This window comes from Eschrichtius robustus, chromosome 4, assembly GCF_028021215.1.
Source record: "Eschrichtius robustus isolate mEscRob2 chromosome 4, mEscRob2.pri, whole genome shotgun sequence".
NCBI classification, from domain to species: Eukaryota; Metazoa; Chordata; class Mammalia; order Artiodactyla; family Eschrichtiidae; genus Eschrichtius; species Eschrichtius robustus.
This window is the reverse complement of record NC_090827.1, coordinates 132,370,973-132,396,022: the sequence shown is the minus strand read 5'-3', so window position 1 is coordinate 132,396,022 and position 25,050 is coordinate 132,370,973. Positions and strand designations below refer to the sequence as shown.

At 38.0% G+C, this 25,050-nt stretch overlaps 1 protein-coding gene across 1 annotated transcript; it reads left to right on the top strand.

Moving 5' to 3' along the window:
• The first annotated feature begins 860 nt into the window (after positions 1–860).
• QRFPR (pyroglutamylated RFamide peptide receptor) lies at positions 861–24,761 on the top strand. The gene is given in 7 exon segments (XM_068542006.1): positions 861–1,200; positions 11,271–11,365; positions 19,636–19,836; positions 21,725–21,960; positions 23,519–23,580; positions 23,583–23,615; positions 24,376–24,761. Coding segments are annotated over 7 exon segments (1,353 nt in total).
• The last annotated feature ends 289 nt before the right edge of the window (positions 24,762–25,050 follow it).

Here is a 25,050-nt window from a genome sequence, read left to right as displayed (position 1 = left end):
TTTTCTATCTTGATTCTGGTGGCGGTTACAGGAATCTACACTTTGTATAAAATGACACAGACCTACACACACACATATCACACACATAGCAAATTCCTGGTTTTGTATTGTACCATAGTTAAATAAGATGTAATCAACTGGAGAAACCAGGCGAAGGATACACTGGACCTATCTGTACTACCAGTGTAATTTCCTAGGCGCTGTAGTTAATTTTTTAATACAGAAAAATAATTTAAAATAAATCTTATTTTGCCTTGGCTACCTGTGGCCCACATTATTTCATAAGAGGGGAAACCGTGAGACTGTGGAAAACCCCAATACTCAATTTTACACATAAGCATGATCTGGGGCACGAGGAAGGGGCTCGGTGGCAGAAACTGGGGAGCCCGGGAGGAGTTTCCCTTGCGCAGAGGGTGCGGAGGCGGGGTCCCCGCTGCTGAAGCCGGGAGTGAGGGGCGCGCAGCCGAGCTCCAGACCCACCCTGCGCCGCCCCCGGAGCCGGTGCAGTGTCTTCACCGCGTGGCCAGAAGGCCAGGGAGTGAGAATCGCGGGCACTGTCGCTCCGGCGTTCGGGACGGCCACAGCGCCGGGCCTCAGAGAAGAGCAGAACTTTGAACTACGAACATTTTTGGTCAACGGGATCGTCTCCCTCTCTTTGGCTTCCCGCCTGTTGATTGTGGGTTAAAACCCTGCACTGCTTTCCTTCTCCAGAACCTCCCGAGGTGCTGGCGGGAGCCCTCTCGTGCGCCCGAGTCCAGAGCGGAGGCTGTCCCGGCCTGCAGGGGAGGGAGGCGGCCGCCGGGCGGGCCGCGCGGGAGTCCGAGCCCCGGGGGGCGGGCGGCACGCGGGGCGCGCGCAGCATGCAGTCGCTCAGCATAACCCCGGAGCAGTTCTCGCGGCTGCTGCGGGACCACAGCCCGACACGGGAGCAGTGCATCGCGCTGTTCGGGCTGCGGCCGCTGGTCTGCACCCCGCAGCTGCCTGGGCGCGCCAAGCTGGCCTTCGCGCCCACCGGCGTGCTCATCTTCGCCCTGGCGCTCTTTGGCAACGCGCTGGTGGTCTACGTGGTGACCCGCAGCAAGGCCATGCGCACCGTCACCAACATCTTCACCTGCTCCTTGGCGCTCAGCGACCTGCCCATCGCCTTCTTCTGCATGACGGTCACTATGCTCCAGGACGTCTTCAACAACCGGCTGGGGGGTGAGTCCGCGCCCTTTCCTTCTCCCCTAATCCCCAGCCTGCCAGGGGACCCCCTGCCCAACACACACCCTACTCTTCTGACTTTCTTCCACTTTTCTCTCAGTGCCCTTTCTTAGAACTTCCTCACCTGCGCTCACTTGGAGATGAGTTTTTGCTCCTTTTGATTCCGTTCCAGCATTTTTCTCCGTGTCGCTTAGAGACACAAGTTAGGGAAATGCTTAGGAGAGTCTCACCGCAGTGGGGTGGCAAGTGGCACCAGTTATTTCAGCTCCCTTTTCCATAATTACCAAGATTTTTTCCTATTTTTAAAATAAAAGTAAGATAAAATATTTCAAATAATAAAACCCCCAACATCCCCTCATTCTTCTAACCTCCAGCCTCACTCCCCAGTTGCCCGTGGGGCTTCCAGACAGGTATTTGTACTGCAAGTATATATATGGACTTAAAACTTTAAAACAAGTATAATGCATTTGCAGAAAAAAAAAATCTAGTCCTTCTTTTTAAAAAATACATGAACAGAGTCACACTTGGAGAAGGAACACAGAAAATATATGTCCTCTTGACTGATAAAGGAAGAGAGATTAATTTCTCTTCCTTAGAATGGGAGCAGAAATGGCAGAGAATCATTTGGAGCCATTGTTGGGAGCAGTGTGTGGGAAAAAATAAGACACTGCACTTCTCCAAATGATGCAGTCTTTCCAAAGAGACATGACTAGAGAGCGTGTTTTGTAACCCATAAAGAGTAGTGGGTTGTATTCTCACCAGTGCTTATGGAGTGCCTTGGGGACGAGGAAACATTGATTGTACCTGTGTTTTCATGGGTGGATGTACTCTTGTGACCATCTCAAAATTCTTAGAAAATGATTGGAAATATAGGGAGAATGTGAGAGAAATGAATCATTGTGCTTTCAAACTCTGCTATTTCCACCCCTTCCTTAGCTAATTCCTTTTATTCTCCTGGCGGGTGTTTCTTTCATCCTACCATTACCAACTTGAGATCCTCAATTTAAGTCCCTGGCATTGCTTTTTTTTCATTAATTTGCACCGGGTTTATTGTTAGTGGATCAGGTTTCTAAAATCTATGATTCCCATCCCAACTATGATGTATATATTTCCCCCAATACACTAAACATTAGAATACATCATACTAGCTTGAAAGTGACACATAATGCAGAGTCGTAAATTGACTTACGGATTATTGACTTTTTTATGCACTCTGATGAAATCATTATACTTGGGCATTTTAAAGTTGCCCAGTGCAACTAACGCCACAGAATTAATGGAAAAATTTTGACCAGTACATATGGCTTATTTTTTGAGAAAAAGGCACAGGAGCTTTAATTAAAGCAACTCTATACATGTCCCCCTTTTTTTCTCTTCTTGGAAAAAGGTATATAGCAAAAAAAAAAAAAATGTTTTTTTTTAAAAAGGAAGAACTGGGGAAAAAAGCACCCACATTTTTCTATTATTGTCAGAAACTCTTGACTTACAGATGTTACTGACAGATGGGAAGCTGACTATATGAGAATGGGATTTGATTATCTTCCATTGAAAACCTGAAGGAAATCTAACAGAAAAACAATTGTTAAGTGAGAGGCATAAGAGCCGAAATAATAACATACTGAGCTATTTGGTTTCGGCATGGCTTTTATACATCTTTTCAACATGTTTCAGTTCTAGGTAGTGGCAATGTAGAATGTCGACAACTGAAGTTCCTGATGTAAAGAGGTAAATAAAAAAGGGCTGCTTCACTGGTAACTAGAAGATATCTTATTCTGGGACAAATAGTACTTGTTCCTTTTAATGTGAAATTCTGTGGAGGGAGGAGAGGCTGCTGCTTGGTTAAAACAGTTCCTCCAGCACAACAAGTCATTAGGTCAAGTGGTCATAGGACCCGCTTGTGGCCCAGTTACCTTGGTAACAAAAATATTTGAGTTAGGAAATAATGCTTCCTAGGAGCAAAACAGAACTTCTTCAATAAATTGTGTACTTTTCTTTCTATTTAGAGTCTAGGCCTTGGGCCCACAGCATGAGTATCACCTGGAACCTTGTTAGAAATGCAGTCTCAGTCCCCATTCCAGACCTACTGAATCAGAATCTGCATTTTAACAAAATTCCCCATGTGGTCCAAATTAACAAGGACGTTTGAGATCCATTGGTCTCTAATACACCACTGCTGTGTTCCACTCTGGGGACAGGTTATTTTGACCAATGGTGATAGACCACCACTGAGCACTGCTCGTTAGCAAATAGACAGGCTAAATATTTCTCTCTGATTGTCTATTTTACCATAGAGGCCGTTACTACAGTAACTAGGACTTTTGCCATTAGAGCTTATTTTTCCAAGTCATAATTATGCCAAGGAGGGTGTGGAATTTAATACACAATCAACTTTACTTGTCTGCCTGATTTGTTGATGACCAAAATCCAGCTGAACCAAATTAAATGGGTAAAAATTTCCTCAAAGTAAATAAGCTATTATGAAGCTGTTTACTCCGGTTTCCAGAAATTACAAGTTTCCTTAATAAATCTCTAGGTTATTGGGTGCTTTTTCTCCTTCCTGTAGCCTATACCTGCGTTTTCAGAGTGAAATCTATGGGATGTTATTGACAAAGTACATTCCTTGCATAGACTTTGATATAATTTTTTTCATTTGTTCATTTATTCATTCATTTACTGAGTCAACTATTTATTGAATGCCTAATATATGCTAGTCGTTATGCTGAACTCAAATACAAGGGTGAATAGTATACAATGTATGTCGTGTAAAGATTTTGAGGACAGACAGCAGTTTTCCTGGAGAATGTGAGTAGTTCTGTATGCCTGGAGTTTAGCATTCAAAGGGCAAGTGGTGAGAGATGAAGCTGGAGAGAAAAGAAGAGAAATCATGAAGAGCCTTCTAGTGCTATGTTAAGGAGTTTGAATTTTATTCTGAAGCAGATGCATCACTAATCTGAAGCAGCGAATTTCAAACTAGGAGTCGCAACCTATTAATTAGTCATAAGTCATTGGGTGAGTCAGGATTAGCAATTTTTAAAAAAATGATATATATTAGAATAGAGAATTTCAAAGAGCATTTACATAGTAAAAGTTTGGTTGTGTGTGTATATATATGTATATACATATAGGTACCCACACATGCAATAAGAAATATCTTTAAATTACGTGTGTGTGTTTGTGTGTGTGTGTAATGTAAAGGTATTTCCTATCGTGGGTCATGGTTAAAACCACTACTATAAAGGGAGTCAAGTTAGAGCAAGTATGGTTGACCATAAGCAAATTAAACCCATCAGGACTCAGCAGCCCTGGTTATGTTCCATTGTTACCCTGTGGCAGTACTTTGTTACAGCCGACTCTCTGAATTCGATTACTAAAGTGGTGGAATTGATGATGCAATTTTAAGGAACACAGATAATTAAAAAATTGATTTACCTGTGGTTGGTTGCTAATAAAGCAGAAGTTTCTATTCATCTTGGAATGTGTGGGTGTGGATGAGACTGTGACAAAGGCAGACTGTTTAGACGAGATTATACCAAAAGATGCAAGTCGTGGAGAGTGGAAGAACGGCTATACACATGTTTTTTGCCTAGCGCCACCTAGCCCTCTGACTATTTTTATTACTTCAGTAAAATCAGAGCTGTTCTTGAAAAATATATGGTGTAGTCTCTCAGAATAATGTATTTTAATCCTCGAACTGTGTTAAGTGTAGAGATTACAAAATTGTAGGAGACCCACTACTCAAATAAATTTTAGAAAAATGTTATCCCAACAAGATTTGCAAAGTGGTGTTCAGAAAAACAGGGTGGGAAGGAAGCAGGGAAATGTGAAAGATAGAGAGATGAGATGTAGAAAAGAAGGAAAACAGTGATAATCAGCTGTCTGCCAAGTCTAAATATATAGACAGGTAGAGATTAGAGTTATACTACTTTGGCAAGTAGAAACGTAATTTAAAAGAAATAGGATTGATGCTTCCAAACCATTGAATACCCTAAATACTTACTTATTTTGTAAGGCCTGTTCTCCACACTAATTATGGAAAACCTGTGGTTTGGGGACTGTTTTTCACAGTGGCTGAGAGCATAGACTCTGGAGCCATCATTTTATGGGATATAGGAACAACCTTGGGTACGTTGCTTTATTTCTCATCTCTTTCTACAGATGGAGGTCATAATAATACATATTTTATGGTGTTGCTGCCAAGCAGATTTTATGAGTTTATGGAGTTAATGCTGATTAGAACACGGTAAATGGTAAAAAGTGTTCTAGATTGGAAGTTAGTCTTTTAACTTTGAACATTACCATCACTGTGGCTCAGTCAGGACAAAGGACACTTCTGGCAGGTATAAAGCATAAACAGGGACAAAAGAAAAGAGAGAGCAGAGGAGAGCAGAGATAGACTTTCATGATGTTGCAGAACCACAGAAGTCAATGAGAGCAGTGCAGGGGAAGAGATGAAAGATAAGCATATTTATTAGTCAGGGTTCTCCCGGGAAAGAGAACCAATAGTATGTGTGCATATGTATGATGTGCTGTGAAGAATTGGCTCACACAATTATGGAGGCTGAGAAGTCCCACAATCTGTTGTCTGCAAACCGGAGACCCCGGAAAGCAGGTGGCGGTGGTAGTTTGAAAGCCTGAGAGTCAAAGAACCAACGTTGTAGATTCCAGTCTGAGTCTGAAGGCCTGAAAACTAGGGGCCTCAAGGGCTGGAAAAGATCAGTTCCTCAGCTCAAGCAGTCAGGCAGAGAGCAAATTCCCACCTTCCTCCACCCTTTTGTTCTATCTGGGCTCTCAACAGATTAGGTGATGCCCAGCCACACTGGGAAGGGCCGTCTGCTTCACTCAGTTCACCGACTCAAATACGAATCTCCTCTGGAAACACCCTCACAGACACACCCAGAAGTAATGTTTAACCAGACATCTGGGCACCCCATTATCAATACAAGTTGACACATAAAATTAGCTATCACAGAGTATTGAGTAGAGTTCCCTGTGCTATACGGTAGGTCCATGTGGGGTGACGGGATGTTAACTACATTTATTGTGGTAATCATTTTGTAATATATACTTGTATCAAGTCATATTTTACACCTTAAACTAATACAAGGTTATATGTCAATTATATCTCAATAAAACTGGAAAAAAGAAGAAAAAAATTAACTATCATAAGAAGTCATCTCTAAAACACAATCTTTCTTTTACAACTAGTCTGTTCAGGAACAGTGTTTTAGATACACAGAGAGAAAGAACAGAGAAGAAGGAAACAAAATCAAAAGAAAAGAAGTCATAAAACATATATAGATTGGCATTCTTTTTAGTTATTATTTCTTTGAACATAATTAGGTATCCAATGGTATGCTAGAGCTAATTTGTACCAACTCATGATAACCAACTGTGTCCATCTATTCCAGGCTCCACACTTACTGGTATCCTTTTGGTAGTTTGGGATTGGCCATAGTGACCATATTTATACCAGGGAAATTAGCAAATAATTAACAATCAGAAAAATTTTTTTTAACCTGGGGAGCTGGTTGTTAACATTTATTAGCACACCACTGCTTGTATCCCTTGTAATGTACATGATAGTCAATCGTCAACGTTCTAGGTATTACTCACCACCATTGCTTTAATGTATATTGTCATTTTCTCAATCAACTTTAATCCAGCATTTTACTTTTGTTTTTTTAAACTTTATCCTTGTCTGTATTCAAACAGAATTTCTTGGAATACTGCTTTGTAATTATACATTTATTTGTGGGATATTGTTTAATGCCTGCTCTCCTTCCATGAAGAACAGCTGGGAGTGTTTATGTTTTGTCTTGGTCTGTAGTCGGAGCCTTCAGTAGTATATGATCCATAGGTGAGTGAATGGACAAATGAATGAATGAGAAGACAGAATATAGAATGAAAAATTAGTGCGATAGACTAAGATATCCTCCCAAGCCCTCCCCAACCCCCCACAGTTGGAAGCAATGTTAGAAAGTAGACCCTGAAGAGAAGGCTCACTCTCAAATCCATTCTCTCACCCAGTGGTTCTCAAACTTTGCTGCATATTAAAATTACCTGGGTACTTTTTAAAACCCTAAGGCCCCACTCACTCCCCACAATTCAGAATCTCTCAGAGTGAGATCTAGGTATCAATTTCTTTTAAAGATCCTCAGCTTATTACAACATGTAGCCAAGTTTGAGAACCAGTGCTTTCTAGGGCTTGGAATCTGGGGTAGGTCTTGGAATTCCCAGTGTACACATTTCTGTTGTTGGGAAGGGTGTCTGAATATCCACCTAGGAGTAACTGCTGAGAATTGTAACTGATGGTTACTGCTTCCATCTTCAGATATGACTGGTCTAAAGTTTTGGTTATAGCTTGAAACAAACAAACAAAAATTCCCATTTCACCTTCTCCATCTTGCAAAAAACATTTGTAGACCTCTCTCTCTTTCACCTTCCATCCCACAACTCTCTCTCATTCTTGCTTTTGTGCTCTCTTTTGGGATCTCAGGTTCATAGCTTTGAGTTAATAATATGATATTATTATCATTCTGGACAACAACCTTCTCTTGTTTTATTACGTTTATATTCTTTTTTCCCCTTAAATCCCCATTCCCTGCTATAATGCATCTCCCCCTGAAAAGGTGGCTACAATAATGTGTTTGATATGTATCTTTAAATTTGTTTGTATTCTTCTTACATATGTTGCATGAATATGCATTGTTACTTTGCTCAGTGCTGTTTCCAACATCTGTCCATGTTGCTGTGTTTATCTAATGCTTTTATTTTTAACAGATAATTTATGTATTTAGAGTCCACCTTTGTATGTGATGCAAGATAGGCATATTGGTTTATTTTTCTCCATGTAGAGAGCTAGTCTTTTTTATACTTCCTATAAACAACTTATAATTTCTCCATTGATTTGTGGTGCCATTTTAATTATAAATCCATTTCCCATCTTCTTTTCTTTCTATTTTGAAACATTGTTTAGTTGTCTAAGTCCACACCAGTGTTATAGTGTTTTTTGCAAAGGCTTTTTAGCATATCTAAATATTGCATTGGGAAAGTCCCCCATTTCTTTGATCTTCTCTTTCAGAGTTGATTTAGTTATGTATGGACCTTTAGTTTTCCATAAGCATTTAAAAATAAGTTTGTCCCCCTGGAATTTTGATTGGTATTGTGTTCAATTTATATGTTGTTTTGGAGATAATTGACATTTTAATGATAAGTCACTGTGCAATACTGTCATGTTAATTCTATGTGATAAGACAGAATAGTGGTCCTTCAAAGATGTCCATAACCTAATCCTTACAACCTCTGACTATGTTGCTTTACATGGCAAAAGAGATTTTGCTGATGTGACTAAGTTAAGGATCTGGGGATGGGGAGATCATCCTGTATTATCTGGCTGGACCGTATTAATCGCAAGGGTACTTACAAAGGGAGTCAGGAGTGTCAGAAGCAGAGATGGAGATGTGGCAACCGTGCCAGAAGTCAGAGTGACTCAGGGCCTTGAGCCAAGGAAGGCAGGCAGTCTCTAGAAAGTGGAAAAGGCCAGGAAACAGATTCTTCTCTAGAGTCTTCAGAAGGAATGCAACTCTACAGACCCATTTTAAACACCTGACTTCCAGAACTATAAGATATAAATGTGTGTTCTTTTGAACCACTAAGATTGTAGTAATTTGTTATAGCAGCAGTAGAGAACTAATACAATCACCTTTTACACATAGAATGACTCTATTTAATTAGGTCTTGTTGGATGTTATTCCTTCCAAACAGAAACCTGGTATGTTAACATATTGGGTGGACATGTTCTTCAGGGGAGGTTAGGATACTTCTTAGCTCTAGGAGTTGGATTTCATTAATGTAGGTCAATATTTTAAATTTCATTCTCCTTGTCGATGAGTTTTAAAATGGACATGCAGCCCATTTTGGCCATGGAGTCTGAGGTTTTCCTCACTTTCATAAAGGGACTAAGAAAAGTGTATATTTTCCTTTCCAATGCTGAGAACAAAAGCATGCTGAGGAGGATGAAGTAATCCAAAGGAGAGAATGCCAGTCCATGGTGAAATCATTCAGCTGTAGAATTTACTGCCCCATTATTGCTCTACCTCTGGAATCACTTTTGTATGAAATAGTACATTTCCCTTATTGTTTCAGCCAGTTGAGCTGCATTTTCTTTTATTTGCAGTCCAAAACATCCTAATTAATGTATAGAACAAACAAATACAAAGAAAATAAAAATTATGTATTCCAAATCCAGAGGTAATTATGATGAGAATTTTAGTGTGTTACTAAAATTAGTAACATTTAGTAGTTAGTTTTCTCCTGAATATATTTTTAACAAAATAGAGACCCTTTAGTGTTTGAGTGTATGTGTGTGTGTGTATGTGTGTGTACATGTATATATCACTTGTTTACTGCTTGTTTCAGTTAGTTTTCATTTTAAAACATCCATTGAAAGATGATTTAATAATTTACATTATACTGACATATGTTTTATTTAGCCATCCCGCTATTTTTGGCATTAGTTTATACGAATTTGAGGTTATTTTATGTTTGGTGAGCAACTGAGTACATCCCTCCTTTATTATTTGACAGTGAGTTATTTTAAGATTTTTAGCACAATGAAACCACCTTGTTTCTGCTTTATTACCCTAATGTTTAACCTGGGCTTATTTTACTCTATTATTTGAAAGTCTAATTGTTGCCACTAGTGGAAAGTAAAAAAACAATTCAGTTACTTTTCTATAATGGTATTTGTAGCTATTTGAGTAATGAAAATAAGAAGAGAAATACCAGAATAGACATAATTTTACTTTGGTGAACTTGTTTTCTGACACAAATATGCACCCAGAAGGTTCTTCTTGTAAAGTAGTTGAAGGAAGCACTCTGGGCAGAACTACAGAGTTAGTATCAGCTTGGCTCCAGAAAGAAAAACCTCAGGGTTTTGCAATTTGTATGGCCCCTTGTGGAGGCCCACTCATCCTAAATCAAAATCTTTCTGAGGACAGCTCCAGCCCATGTACACAGAGAAGCCAGAAGTCTTTCATGTTGCCCTATTCTTAAATATGTAAAGGCAATCAAGGATTGTTAGGCAGACGAAGAAAGTTTGCAGAATAAAAGGGAATAATACAAACAAACAGATAAATGAAACTAGAATAAATGGGTGATTTATAGATTTCTTTAGAAAAAATTCTAAGTGGTATTTTCATATCTACAGACATATTCTGAAGAATGTCTCCTCATTTGATATTTTCCTAGTGGAATTCCTATTGGTTTTTAAGTCTCAAACTTCTACAATACATGTATCATTCAATACAACACTTTTTAAGATGATTTTACATAAGAAAAATTTATGTCCCCAAACTTAATAAAACATTTTAAACAAAATGATTTATCTATAAATAAAAATTATCTAGCTATATTCCAAATACATTTGGTAGAACATCAAAATCATAAATAGATATTTTGAAAAGCATGCCTAGTGTTCACAATGGGATGTGTGTACTGAATGTTGCTGACACTAAGAGAAGCATCACATCATTTTACACATTCTTTGCGACTGAACCATTCTTTGCAATTGTTCCTCTTGAAAAGAAGACTGGCTTTGCAAAGAGGTCAATGAAAAAGATGTTGAAGAATTATTTAAGTGCATGATGAGAAATGAACAAATACTAAAGTTGTTCAGGATATCAGTCTGAAAAAGTTAATCACACTGATAACCAGAAGATATTCAATTAAACCACTAGACATTGCTTGCTGAAAGTTATTTGTGGGCTCTGCAGATACAATGATAATCATTATCTTTGAACTTGGTGGAGATATTACTGCCAGATATCTCTTATATCACCATGCAAATACTTCTATAATCATACTAGAGGAGAGTAAGTAAAGCTTTATTCTGTAGTGTTTCATCCTAAAGTGTCAACTACATCCCTTGAAGATTCATTCAGGAGTCCCTACCTGAGCACAAAAGTGATATAAAAAAAAAACCAAAAACCTGACAGCTTCTGAGTTTTATAGTTCACCTGAAATTGCACCTTTGCAACTCAACTTACCCATGATATCACTTTCCACAGCCAATGACAATGATTACATTTCAACCCTCCTCGCCTTTCAACTTTCTTCAAGTTTCCAGTCTGTTCCTTTCTTCATGGGTATCAGGTCATCCAAGGTAATTGTCCTGTTTTTGTTGCAAATTATATTTGAATTTTTCTAACGTATTTATTAATTTCTGTGTGCTGGTTGCTATGCTTTGTTGGAAAAAAATATTCATGATGCACCATGAAAATGCTGCATACAGAGCAATATGCACACAAACCATTTGATAAAAACCATTCTGATTGTTTTAGAAATTGGGAGCAATATTTTAAGCATTTTACATACTAAATGATGACTTAACTATATTTTAGTTACACTTCAGGAATTCTGTTGGGAGTTTGATTTGGCATTTTAAATGACGGGGAATAGGCTACTAGTGCACATTTTCACGCAGAATGTCTCATTTCCATGAATGAGTTACTAATGGTAAGTGGGAGATGTCTTGATTTAAGAAGATATTGACTTCATAAATCAAGAGTAAGCATCTCTGAAAAGGAACATTTTGAGAATAAGAAAAAGTTCTTAAAAGTGAAAATATGATTGCTGAACTTATATATAAATTATAAGAGCTAGAAGATAAAGAGAAGAAAATCTGTATAATGTGGACCAAAAAAGACAAAGAGAATTTATAAAGCAAAAAATATGTATAAACAAAAGATATAAACATGAGGGATACAGCCAGGAATTCCAAAATCTGATTAATAAGGGTTCCACCAAAAAAATGCACAAAACACAGAGATAAGAGAGTCAGAAGTCTCCAAATTCAAAAGGCACACAAAGAGCAAAAGAATAAAAAATGGCCTAGGCTTCAACTCATATCCCCATAACATTTCAGAATTACAATTACAAAGAGATCAATAAAAGCTTCCAAATAGTAAACCAGGATACTCATAAGAGAGCAAAAATCAGTCGGACGGTATAGATGTGTTAGCACCAAAAGTGGATGCTAGAGGTCAATAAGGCAAGATCTTCAAGATTCCAAAGGAAGATAATGTTGAATTTAAAGTCAAATTATAGCCACTTTCAGATAAGCAAGAACTTAAGGAGCTTACTTTAAACTCATTAATTTGAAGAAGTTACTTGAAAAGGATTCATGCAAAACAAGGGTGAAATACAAGAAATAAGAAGCCATGAAATAAAAGGAACAGTGGAGAAGGTATCCATTCTAAATGAATTTCAAGAACATGGCTATAGAACAATCTTTAAATAAATAAATAAATAAGTACAGTCATCAAACTTAGAAGTCAGTAGTCTTCTAGAAGAAGGTCTTAAAAGAATAAATACTAGAATTGATTCCAAGTTGTGTATATGTTATGTGAAAAGTTGAGATGTAATAGTAAAAATAACGATGATGATAATGATTACGGCAGCAATAAATGTAGCTAACACTCATGAATGCACTTGCACATAGTGCCAGGCTCTGTCCTAAACACATTGCATTTATGGTTTCATTTAATCCTCCAAGAGTCCTATGAGACAAGTATTGTTTCATCATCTACATTTTATAGATAAGAAAACCCAAGGCACAGTGAAGTAAAGTAATTTTCTCTAGGTCACACAATTAACTAGTGGCTAACCCAAGATCCAAACCCAGGCAGTCTAATTCCAGAGCTTATACTCTAAACTGCTATACTGTGTTGAAGAAGGTACATGTTTCTTCTTCAAACTGGAAAAAAAGAAATGCAAACTAAAACTCCAGGAAAAATTAAATGAAAATACTCTACAAAAGGTCATGGCCCGGATACAAAGCACATTAAAATATGGCACACTTTAGAGCAATGAGTAAATTCACAAGGATCATGACTATAAATTCAGAGAAAGAGAAATGTATTTGGAACATATATATTGGTCTTGTAGTTATAATGTTTAAATAGTCATAATAATGAAAATGCTGCTTATAGTTTTAATCTTTTATAATTAAAATGTAGGCCGAGTACAGAAGACTTAACATGGCAATGGAACAGAATGCAAAGTTATCAGTCTTGATAAAGTAAATATAAAGGTATAGCTGATAGAAGTTGGAAGGAAGAAGAGAGGAAGAAAAGGAGGAAGGAGGTGACATGAGGAGGTGCGGTATCATCATCTTACAAAGTGAGGGACAAGATAAACTGTTGGAAGTTGATAGACCAAGGAAAAGGGTGTTAAGTATATTACTTTATGAGTCAAAGATAGAGGAAGCCACATGCAAGAATTTAGGAAACACACTTCTCAAAAGCTTTTCAAAGAAATAATTGAAGAAATTGTTATAACTATAAGAAAACTAAAAGATATGGGGAGAAGCAGAGATGGGAGGTAATAAAAGTGAACTAAAAGCCTATCTATCCTAGAAGAAAGTCAATATAGACCATCTAAAATCAATAAATCAAGAATATAAAGCAACTTGTTTAGCGATGTGAAGGTACCTGGCAGAAGAATTAAACACAAGTAGATGTCGGGGAGTAGGACAGCAGGTGAGCGGGGGTGGGCAGAGACCCATTCTTTTTTATTGTAGCCCTTCTGATTTTGAACTATTTGCTTATAATTCTTTGATTAAAAAGATATTTTTTAAAAGGAAGAGACAAATTTAATTTGTAACTGAAAGGCTGCCCCCCCCCCAAATCTCCCAGCCAGATGGTTTCACTGGAGAATGCTGCCAAACATTTAAAGAAGAATTAACACTACTTTTACACAAACTCTTCCAGAAAATAGAAGAGGAGGGAACACTTCCTAAACCACTTCATGAGGCCTTTTTTACTCTGACAAAGTAGACAAAGACAGTACAATAAAAAGAAAACTGCAAACCAATGTATCTCAACTGCAAACTTAGACATAAAAATTCTCAGTATATTAGCAGACGGAATCCAACAATGTATAAAAAGGATTATACACATGATCAAGTGGGATTTATCCTAGGTATGTAAGTCTGGCTCAACATTCAAAAATCAATGTAATCCACCAGAGCAACAAGCTAAAGAAGAAAACTCATATCCTAGCAATTGACACACAAATAACATTTGACAAAATCCAACACCCATTCATGGTAAAAGTTCTCAGCAAGTTAGTAATAGAGAGATACTTCCTCAGCTTTATAAAGAACATGTACAAAAACCTACAGCTAACATCATATTTAATGGTGAAAGACAGTGCTTTTTTTCTCAAATTGGGAACAGAGCATGGATGTCTGCTCTCATCACTCTTATGTAACATAGTGCTTGAAGTTCAAGCCACTGCAAGGAGGCAAAGAAAAGAAATAAAAGATATAAAGTTCGGAAAGGAAAAATAAAACTACCTCTATTTGCAGAAGACATTATTTTCTACATAGAAAATCCTAAGAATCTACAAAATCTCCTAGAGTAAGTGAATTCAGCAATGTCAAAGTATATAAGATCAGCACACAAAACTCAGTGGTATTTTTATATTAACAAGTAACATGCAGAAAATGAAATGAAAAATACCATGCTACTTATAATTACTCCAAAGAAAGTGAAATACTTAGGTATACAGTAAACAAAACATAGTTTTCAGTTCTACGTGCTGAAAATTACAAAATGCAGATGAAGAAAATCAAAGAATACATAAAGAAATGGTGAGACATACTGTGTTAATGGATTGGAAGTCTCAACATACTAAAGATGTCGGTTCTCCCAAAATGGATCAATAGGTTTAATGTAATTCCTATCAAAACCCCAGCAAGGATTTTTGAAGACACAGACAAGCTTATTCAAAACTTTATAATAGACACAGGGCCTAAAATAGCTAAAATAATCTTGACAAAGAAGAAGTGGGAGGGATTCCTCTGCCTGATATCAAAGCTTCTATGTAGATAAAGTAATCAAAACAGTGTGGTATTGGCAGAGGGATAAACACAGATGAATGAAGCAGAATAGAGAATTTAGAAATAGATCTGCACAATATTCTCAAAGGATTTTTGACAAAGGTGTGATTCAATGGAGGAAGGATTGCCTGTTCCACAAATAGTGCTGGAGCAATTGACATTTATAGGTGAAAATAAGCAAACAAAACAAACAAAAACTTAAATCTCACACTTTATACAAAAATTTATGAAAACTGGATTGTAGACTTAAAAGTAAATGTAAAGCTATGAAACTTTGGGGGAAAAACATAGAAAATTATCAGGGCTGAGCACAGAATTCTTAGAGTTCTTAACTGACACCAAAAGCTCAATGCATAAAAGGAAAAATTGATAATTCGGACCTCATCAAAATTAAACACTTGCTCTGTTAAAGCCCATGTGGAGAGATGAAAAGACAAGCTACAGACAGGGAGAAAATATGTACAAAGTATATATCTGACAAAAAACTAGTATGTATCAATAGAATATATAAACTCTCAAAACTCAGCAGTACAAACAGTCCAATTAGAAAATGGACAAATCACATGAAGAGAAATTTCATCAAAGAGGATATACAGATGGCAAATGAACACATGAAAAGATGTTCAGCATTGTTAGAAATCAGGGAAATGAAAATTGAAACCATGACATCAATACACACCTATCAGAATGGCTAAAAGAAAAAATAGCGACAACATTGAATGTTGGCAAGGATGTGGAGAAACTGGATCACTTATACATTGCCAGCAGGAATATCAAATGACATAGCCGTTCTGGAAAATAATTTGGCAATTTCTTATAAAACTAAATATGCAATTACCATGCAGCCAGGGAATTCCATTCTTGCGTATTTATCCCAGAAAAATGAAAAGTTGTGTTCACACCAAAACCTATATGTGAATATTCATAACTGCTTTTTTGGTTTTTTGGTAATAGTCAAAAACTGGAATACCCCAGATGGTCTTCAGTGGATGAATGATTAACCAAACTGTGGTACATATATTCTGTGGAGTATTAGTCAGCAATACAAAGGAACAAACTATTGATAAATGCAACAACTTGGATGCATGTCCAAGGGACTGTGCTAAAAGAAAAGAGCCAGGCTCTAGGCGCACGGGCTTCAGTAGTTGTGGCACGTGAGCTCAGTAGTTGTGGTGCATGGGCTTAGTTGCTCCATGGCATGTGAGATTTTCCCAGATTCGAGATGGAGCCCATGTCCCCTGCATTGGCAGGCAGATCCTTAACCACTGCGCCACCAGGAAAGCCACTGTAATGAGAAGCCCGCTCACCACATGAAGAGTAGCCCCTGCTCGCCGCAACTAGAGAGAGCCTGCACACAGCAATGAAGACCCAATGCAGCCAAAAATAAATAAATTAATTAATTAATTTTAAAAAAAAAAGAAAGAGCCTATCCCAAAAGGTTATTTACTATATTGCTCAATTTATATACCATTTTTGAAATGAGAAAATTTTAGAAATGGAAAACAGACTAGTGGCTGCCAGTGGTTAGGGACAGGGAGGGGCAGAGGTGGGAGGGGCAGAGGTGGGAGGGGCATGGGTGTGGTTATAAAAGGGTAACAGGAGGGACTTTTGCGGTGTTAGAAGTGTTCAGTATCTTGGCTGTGATGGCAGATTCTTGAACCTATTAATAAAATCTATAGAACACACGCACACTGAAATGAGTACAGGTAAAGTTGGAAAGTCTGAATAAAATCAGTGGATTGTATTAACGTCAATATCTTGGTTGTGGTAGTTTACTGTAGTTTTACAAAATGTTACCATTGGGGGAAACTAGGCAAAGTATACAAAGGATCTTTCTGTATTATTTCTTACAACTGCATGTGAATCTATAATTCTCTCATAAAATTTTCAATTGATAAAGAGAAAGAAAAAATGAGAGGTCAGGAGGGTAGAGCCCTCATGAATGGGATTTGTCTTCTCGTAAAAGAGATGCCACAGAGCTCTCTCGCCCTTTCTGCCAAGTGAGGATACAGTGAGAAGTCTGCAACCCGGAAGAGGGCCCTCACCAAACCATGCTGGCACTCTGACCTCGGGCTTCCAACTCCCAGAACCGTGAGAAAGAAATCTCTGTTGTTTATAAGTCACCCCATCCACGGCACGTTGTTATAGCAGCCCAAATGGGCATGCCTCCTCTCAGAGCCAGGACCTTGCATCTCCTTCCCTAAGTCTACCAAGAATTCTGGAGAAAAATGGCTCATCTTCTTTGCTGTCAGTTTCCTCTTACAGTCTCTCTACTGAGTCTTCTTCTTGGCACTTGTAAACTGTAAGAATCTTCTCCCTGTCCCTCCACTCTGCAGGAGTTAAGGTTCCTTCTGGCTTTTCTCCTCCTAGCCTTCCCCTTTGCCTGGAGCCAGGGTTTCCTTTCCCTGGGCTAAGTTCTTCCCTCTTTTCTGCTACTCAAATGCAGCACTATTGCAAAGTTCACAAGTCATAGGATAATTACTAGATTGCTTTGTAAAGGTCTTATGCTAAATAGGAATACAGTTGACCCTTGATCAACACAGATTTGAACTGCAAGGGTCCGCTTATATGCAAATCTTTTCAATAGTAAATACTACAGTACTGTACGATCCAAGGTTGTTTGAATCCTTGGATATGGAAGGCCGACCGTGAAATTTTACTCTGATTTTCGACTGTGCCCCAGTCGGTGCCCCGAACCCCCACGTTGTTCAAGGGTCAACTGTCATTATCAGGAGGGCTGAAATTCTAGGAGAGATGGGCCACACATCTGTTTTAAAATATTTAGCAACGCTGGCTCTCCTCTTCAGTCTGCATGGTTTACATTGGCAGAATATTCCAGTCCACTTCGGGATTTTATAACTTCACCTTTAAAACTGTGGATGATTTATACGCTGGAACGCCATTAAATTAAACTGTAAATAGATGCAGTTGGAGCTGCTCCAGTTGAAGCAGGGCTGGAGCTTAGAGCCCCCTCTCCCTTCTTGGCAGTTCCCACAGCATCCCTGCAGGAACACAGGGCTCCGTGGAACGCTGATGGAAACCCTCAGCCTGATTCATCTCTGGGAGGACCTTCCTGCTGGGGAATTCCATGGTTCTCTTCCTTTGCGGTTCTCAGCCACAGCTTGTATAACAATTCTCACTTTGACTGTATTTAATTTGTTCCCCACTCTCCTACTGCAGGACGTGGTTGAGGGAAATGAGGCAGGATTCAGGATTTGGTAAATTTGCTCATTAGCAGCTAGCTGCTTAAGAAACCTGCTAGAGGGACTTCCCTGGTGGCACAGCGGTTAAGAATCTGCCTGCCATTGCAGGGGACACGGGTTCGATCCCTGGTCCAGGAAGATCACACATGCTGCGGAGCAACTAAGCCCGTGCGCCACAATGACTGAGCCTGTGCTCTAGAGCCCGGGAGCCACAACTACTGAGCCCGTGTGCCACAACTACTGAAGCCCCACGCCTAGAGCCTGTGCTCTGCAACGAGAAGCCACCGCAATGAGAAGCCTGCACACTGCAACGAAGAGTAGCCCCTGCTCGCCACAACTAGAGAAAGCCCATGCAGCCAAAAATAAAATTAATTAATTAATTAATTATTTTAAAAAAGGAAACGTGCTAGAAAAAACTAGAAACTTACAGGCCATATTGGGACAGGGTGTATCAATTGTTTGAATATGGCTTAATTTTTTTGTACAGGAAATTAAGGAAATTATATGCTAGATTGTTTTATAATAGGTTAGACCATTGTTTCAGTAATGGTCGTATAAAGTAATCTTTCCTTTAAAACTGCAAATGTCTATTCGCTTTGTTTATTAGCAACCTTGGAACAAATTATTCACAGAATAGTTATCATCAGTAGATACTTTCGTGCAATCATAGCTCATTATACCATTTTCTAAATTAATAAAAGAATGTTTTTCAATCTTTTCTAAGTATGAATACTTGTTCTTTTCACTCTGTCCTTTCCACTTGGATTCTTTTTAAAGTCACTATTACCCAAGAGTGAAAACTAATACTGGCCAAATTGTTTGCAATTTCCAAGAATCATTTTTAGAAATAATGAGATCTTGTTTCTATCTGAATCATTGAGACCTGCTCTGCATATGTTGGGAGGTGAGGACGGGCTTGGTAGATAGGGGAGTGGACACCATTCATGTCCAGAGCAAAGAGTTCATGTTCTGGAAAATAAAGTAATATAAATAAGTTATGGTGGGAAATAGAAGGCAGTAAATATTTAATGAAAGCATTTGTTCCTAACCCAGTAGGCAAAGGAGAATTATTGTAATTTCTTATGCAAGGGTCTGACGTAGTAGAAATGGAAGCAACAATGGAGGCAAACTGTAATAGTAGGATTTGGGCTGTGTTATCTCAGCATTAACAATACACACAGAAAGAACATTGACCAGAGTATTCTACATGTTAGGAAATCTACCTTCCAGAGAAAAAGTGATAAAAGAGAAGTAAAGTAAGTTTACTTGGTTTACAAGCAACAGTTGATAGCTAAGTAGCTTAAGAGGAGGGGATATACTGGGAAGATGTTGGAGGTTCACAAGGATCAGTGTGAAGCTGGAGGAAAGGACCTGCAAGAGGCAGGGACCAAGGATGCAGAGAGGTCAGCAGCAGTAACTAAGCAGTGGTCTGTTCACGCTCATGATCTGGTGAGCACAGGGCCGCACTACCTCAAATCTCCCCCTTCCATCTTCATTGCACTCTGTCAACAGATGAAAAGAATTGAGGTAAGTTTGGCACATTTGGAGCTGATAGAGTCTTTGAGAGAATACATCCTGTGTTTGCCTTGTCTTCCCTAATAGGGCCTCTTCCCTAACATGCCCACATAGGGGAGAGTTCATGCACCAGAGGAAATTATGCTTCTAGTAGGAAATGAAGGTGGATGCTGGCAATCAAAATATGAGAAATAGGGACTTCCCTGGTGGTCCAGTGGTTAGGACTCGGCGTTTTCACTGCCGAGACCTGGGGTCGATCCCTGGTAGGGGAACTAAGATCCCACAAGCCGCGTGGCTCGGCCAAAATAAAGAAAGAAAGAATCATAACTCACATTTTTTTTAAAAAAATATGAGAAATAGCCATTCCAGGCAGGCTCTAAGAAACACATCTCTTACATTAATATCAGATAATCCCATAAGGAAAAAAGGGAGGGACATCCCAAGAAAACAGTGCCCTACATAGGAAATTCTAAGATTATTATCCCAGTTTAAAATTGCCATTTGTGGGAAGAAATGTCACAAAGGACACATTCTTGCAAAACACTGAGACCTATTCAGTTCACATTGGGAAGTCTAACGTGTAGAGCAAGCTGACTGTAGAATCATCAGAGACATTCATCAGCAGAACAAGGAGGTGAAAAAGAAAGGGAAGGTCATTAATAGAAATTTAATGAAGGGCAGAGAAAAATCAAAGCTCTTTAATGCCTATTTTGCTTCAGTCTTCTAGACCTTGAAAAGTGACCTCCAAATTAAATTAAAAAGGGCAAAACAAAGACGGTTCCTTGAAATTATTGTTCAATAAGTGTTTTCATTCTTAGTTGTATTTGAAAAATAACACCTAGATCAGAACTTGAATTTTCATACTTTTGATGACTATACCAGAAAGCTTGTTTCCCCCATTCAATTGACTTTGAAGACTGGTGAAAATCCTCTGGGAATGGAGGCAGAAATATGTCTTAAGACCTAAGTATGCTTCATCTGGAAAGCTCCAGAGTGACTCAAACTACAACAGTTTCCATAAATTCTCTAACTTTAATTCCTATTATCCAGATATGTGACTTTTGAATATGCTTTAAATGTTTGGTTTGTCCCTTATTAGCATCTTCTATTACTATTAATATTTTTTTAACATCTTTATTGGAGTACAATTGCTTTACAATGGTGTGTTAGTTTCTGTATTAATATTGTTATTATTAATTTTTTGAACTCATGAGATCAGTCTGTTAGAAATAGTATTAATAAATAGAAATTGCCTTTCTGTAAAATATATAGCTCAAAGGCTTATAATTGGGTCTGAATATTCATACATTGGCAATAGTTTGAATCCCAGTTTCTCATTCATCTCAGAATCTACAAGCTACCACTTGCCTCTCTAAAATCTTTGCAAACCACCTGATCATTGCAATCTGAAATAACGGTAACAAAATACAGACTTGCAGTACGTATTCAATTGGAAGAAGTCTGATGCCGTGTCAGAATTGGTCTCTTCAACAACTTAGGGAGCAAAATAATGTAACAGTAAACTAGCTGGCATGCTAGTACAAAGTATTCTTTTCATACATATTTTGGTCATTGTAGTGTTCTTTCTTTCACCCAACTAAAAACTTAACGACTATCATGTAAAAAGATGAGAAAGATAAAAAAAGTGAACAGGCTATGGACCTCAATTCCATTTAAAATAAAAAAGAAAATATGAAACTCTTAAGAATTTAAGCAGTGGAGTGGAAAAAAAACACACCTCCCAACAAAAGAACAATCAAAATTGTATCTCATTTGAAATATGTACCCACGGTAAATATGTAAGGATCTGAAAAATGCTGCATTACAGTAGTACTTGGCTGCTTTGTGTTCTTCTGATGCTGCCTCTGGCTCTTCTAACTGAATTATGTTTATTTTAAAGATTAAATATAACTTCTTATATGAAAAAGAGCACATCTGCTGCTTGGAAGAGTGGACCAGCCCTGGGCACCAGAAAATCTATACTACCTTCATCCTTGTCATCCTTTTTCTCCTGCCTCTTATGGTGATCCTTATCCTGTACAGTAAGATCGGCTATGAACTTTGGATAAAGAAAAGAGTGGGGGATGGCTCAGTGCTTCGAACTATTCATGGAAAAGAAATGTCAAAAACTGCCAGGTCTGTTGAATGGAATATTCACCTCTGTTTAAAATATTTTTAGGTTGACTTATATACACTAGTATGTATAAAATAGATAACTAATAAGAAACTGCTGTATTAAAAATATATATATATTTTTAATTAGTTGTGCTGGAAGAGACCGTTGCCAGAGATCTCAGAATTCCTGGGTAATTTAGTCAAAGTGTCATTTGTAATTCATGTTTAGCACATGGACTGACTTTAAACTTTTGAGATTTTCCGTATGACAGGAAGAAAGGGTCAGATTACCAGCTCCCAAATCAAAGGGGAAGTCACTGTTATAAATAGTTACTCGGAATTTTTTAAATCGTTATATTTTCTTCTGCATGTCAATATGACGCAGTAGGAATTGCTGTGGCACTCTCGCCTCTCTGCCACTCCTCACCAGCCACATGATGTGGATGAGTCTCCTTACTCCCAAGGCCCCTGCTTTCCTCATGTGTACGAGGAAGCATGATAATATCCATCCTTACTTCCTCCCACCCAAGGATGATGCTAAAAAATGTGAGATGATATGTATGAAAATCCTTTGGAAATGAGAGAATGTTATTTATTTAAAATTATTATTATTGATATATTTTATTTTTACCTAAAAGCTTTACTTTCTGATCATATTGATTAATAGAAATTTAAAAACACAATTTAATGCTATGATACTCATGGGCCATATGGTTTATTTTATAATCTACACTGAATGGCTATTAAAAATAAAATCTTAGAAGTCTAGTGGTTTGATGAAACTTACCATTTCTACAAGTGTACAGCGACCTCTAGTGTCCAGTTTATATAAAGAACTCCTCCCTCTCGATATACAGGGTGCTGGACTGTTCAGCACCTTGGGACTTACTGCTGATTTAGCTCTCTCACTTCCTCAGAAGAAAGGACTACTATGCTGAGATAATAAATAACGAATATGACTCGTTATAAACTTGAAAATGTGTAAATCTCTTGCAGACATTCATCTCCTTTACAGGACTAATGGAGAAAACTCCGTTTGAATCCCTGAATGATTAATCATATTACTTAGTTATGTAACAGAGGATTACCGTTTAATTCTGTCCTGAGGGCTTCCCGTATTTTTCTATCACAGGCATAAGTGTTCTTCAACATAAAATGAATAAGAGCTTTGACACTGAAGTTAGACTGCTTACGTTTAAATCCAAACTAGCCTTTATAGTTTAAATCTTCAGCTAGCCATCTGACTTTGCAAGTTACTTAACCTTCTCTGTGCCTCAGTTTCTGCACCTGTCAAATGACCTTTTGGGAAGATTGAGGACATAATCCATGCCAAGCATCTAGCACGGTGCTAGACCCACAATGATCACGTATCTTTAGAATGTTCACATTATGAGAAATACAGGGATGTGGGTAATAGAAATGGGAAAAGATGAAGAACAGTTCATAATCTGTCATGAGCTTCATTAACATTTGAAAAATGTCATGAGAGGTCTAGACTTTAATTTTAATAGCTTTGCTGTCAGCTTGACACATATGCCAAGGAGAAGTTAACTAATGCAATATATCACTGTGGGTCCAGGAAGAAGAAGTGAGCTGTTGTTATGATGGCGACAGTGATGGGTCTGTTTGCTGTGTGCTGGGCACTTTCCACGTTGTTCACATGATGACTGAATACAGTGAGTGTTTGTCATTCTCATTTGATGGAAGTTCTAGTTCATTTACTGCTAGAATGGAAAATGAATCATTGAAATATGTTGCCATTCACTTGGGTAATCAAATATCAAACATTTAATAGGTTTCTTTCATGTTTTCAAGATCACTAGATCGTTATGTGGCAGGTAATTACGTATGAGTATCATCGAGGCTTTCATAATTTTAATAATTACGAAAGGTAAAGAAGAGCTTTTGAGATTCATCTCCCATGCTACTCCTTCTGTTCTCCCTAAGCCATTTAAACATTGGGAGAGGTGTGACATCCTGTGAGTGTTCTCTATTTAGAACCCTCACTTGAACCACATGAATTTAATAACACCTAGGATTTCAGCCAGACCCTTAATGTATTCTCTCTGTTAATCTGAGCCTTAACATGGTTCTCAGATGATTGTGTTTCTATAACACAAGTGGACATTTGATGGGTAACTGCGGCTTCCAGTTTACATGAAGCTTGAAATCAGACTGAAATGCAATAAACCCTCTAATCTGTGCTGGGCACTGGGCTGTGCTTGTAAGCTTAGATTCTCTAAGAAGGAGGACTCTTCACAAAGGTGCTTTTTCTTCAGACATCAGATGGCTCTCCGCAAAATGGTCTTGAGAATTTTTCACACCTTTAACCACTTGTACAAGTGTAAGTGTTTGATAAAGACAGAAGATAAACAGAAATGTTATTTTATAGTCATTAAAAAAATATCCATTCTAAAGCATTACTTTTTATTTCAGGCAATTTTGAAAAGGAATATGATGAGGTTACAATCAAGATGATTTTTGCTGTAGTTCAAATAATTGGATTTTCCAATTCCATCTGTAAGCCAATTGTTTATGCACTTATGAATGAAAACTTCAAAAAGAATTTTTTATCTGCAGTTTATTATTGCATAGTAAAAGAAACCTTATCCCCAGCACGAAGGCGCGGAAATTCAGGAATTACGATGATGCAGAAGAAAGCAAAGTTTTCCCAGAAGGAGAACAAAGGAGAAGCATTCAGTGATGGCAACACTGAAGTCAAGTTGTGTGAACAACCCGAGGAGAAAAAACATCTCAAACGACATCTTGCCTTCTTTGATTCTGAACTTTCTGAGATTTCTGCTTTAGGCAGGGGGCATTAATTATAACAATGTCGTCATAATTAATGCCATTCATGGCTTAATCTGAAGAGAAAATTATTTTGAGCAAAGGTCAAAGACTTGTTATTTATCTAGCAGTTTTTCCGCCATGTAGTCAATGTATTGTGGCTTTCTATTTGTTGCTAAGATGGATGAGAAAATAGCTTAACAATTGTATCATTTTTCTGGAGTAAGTTTAATAGTTGAACACTATAATGTAATTTTTAGTATACCATTAAAGCTTGGTGATATGTCTCTTGCAAAAGAGGTCTATCCAATAAAGTCAAAGGCA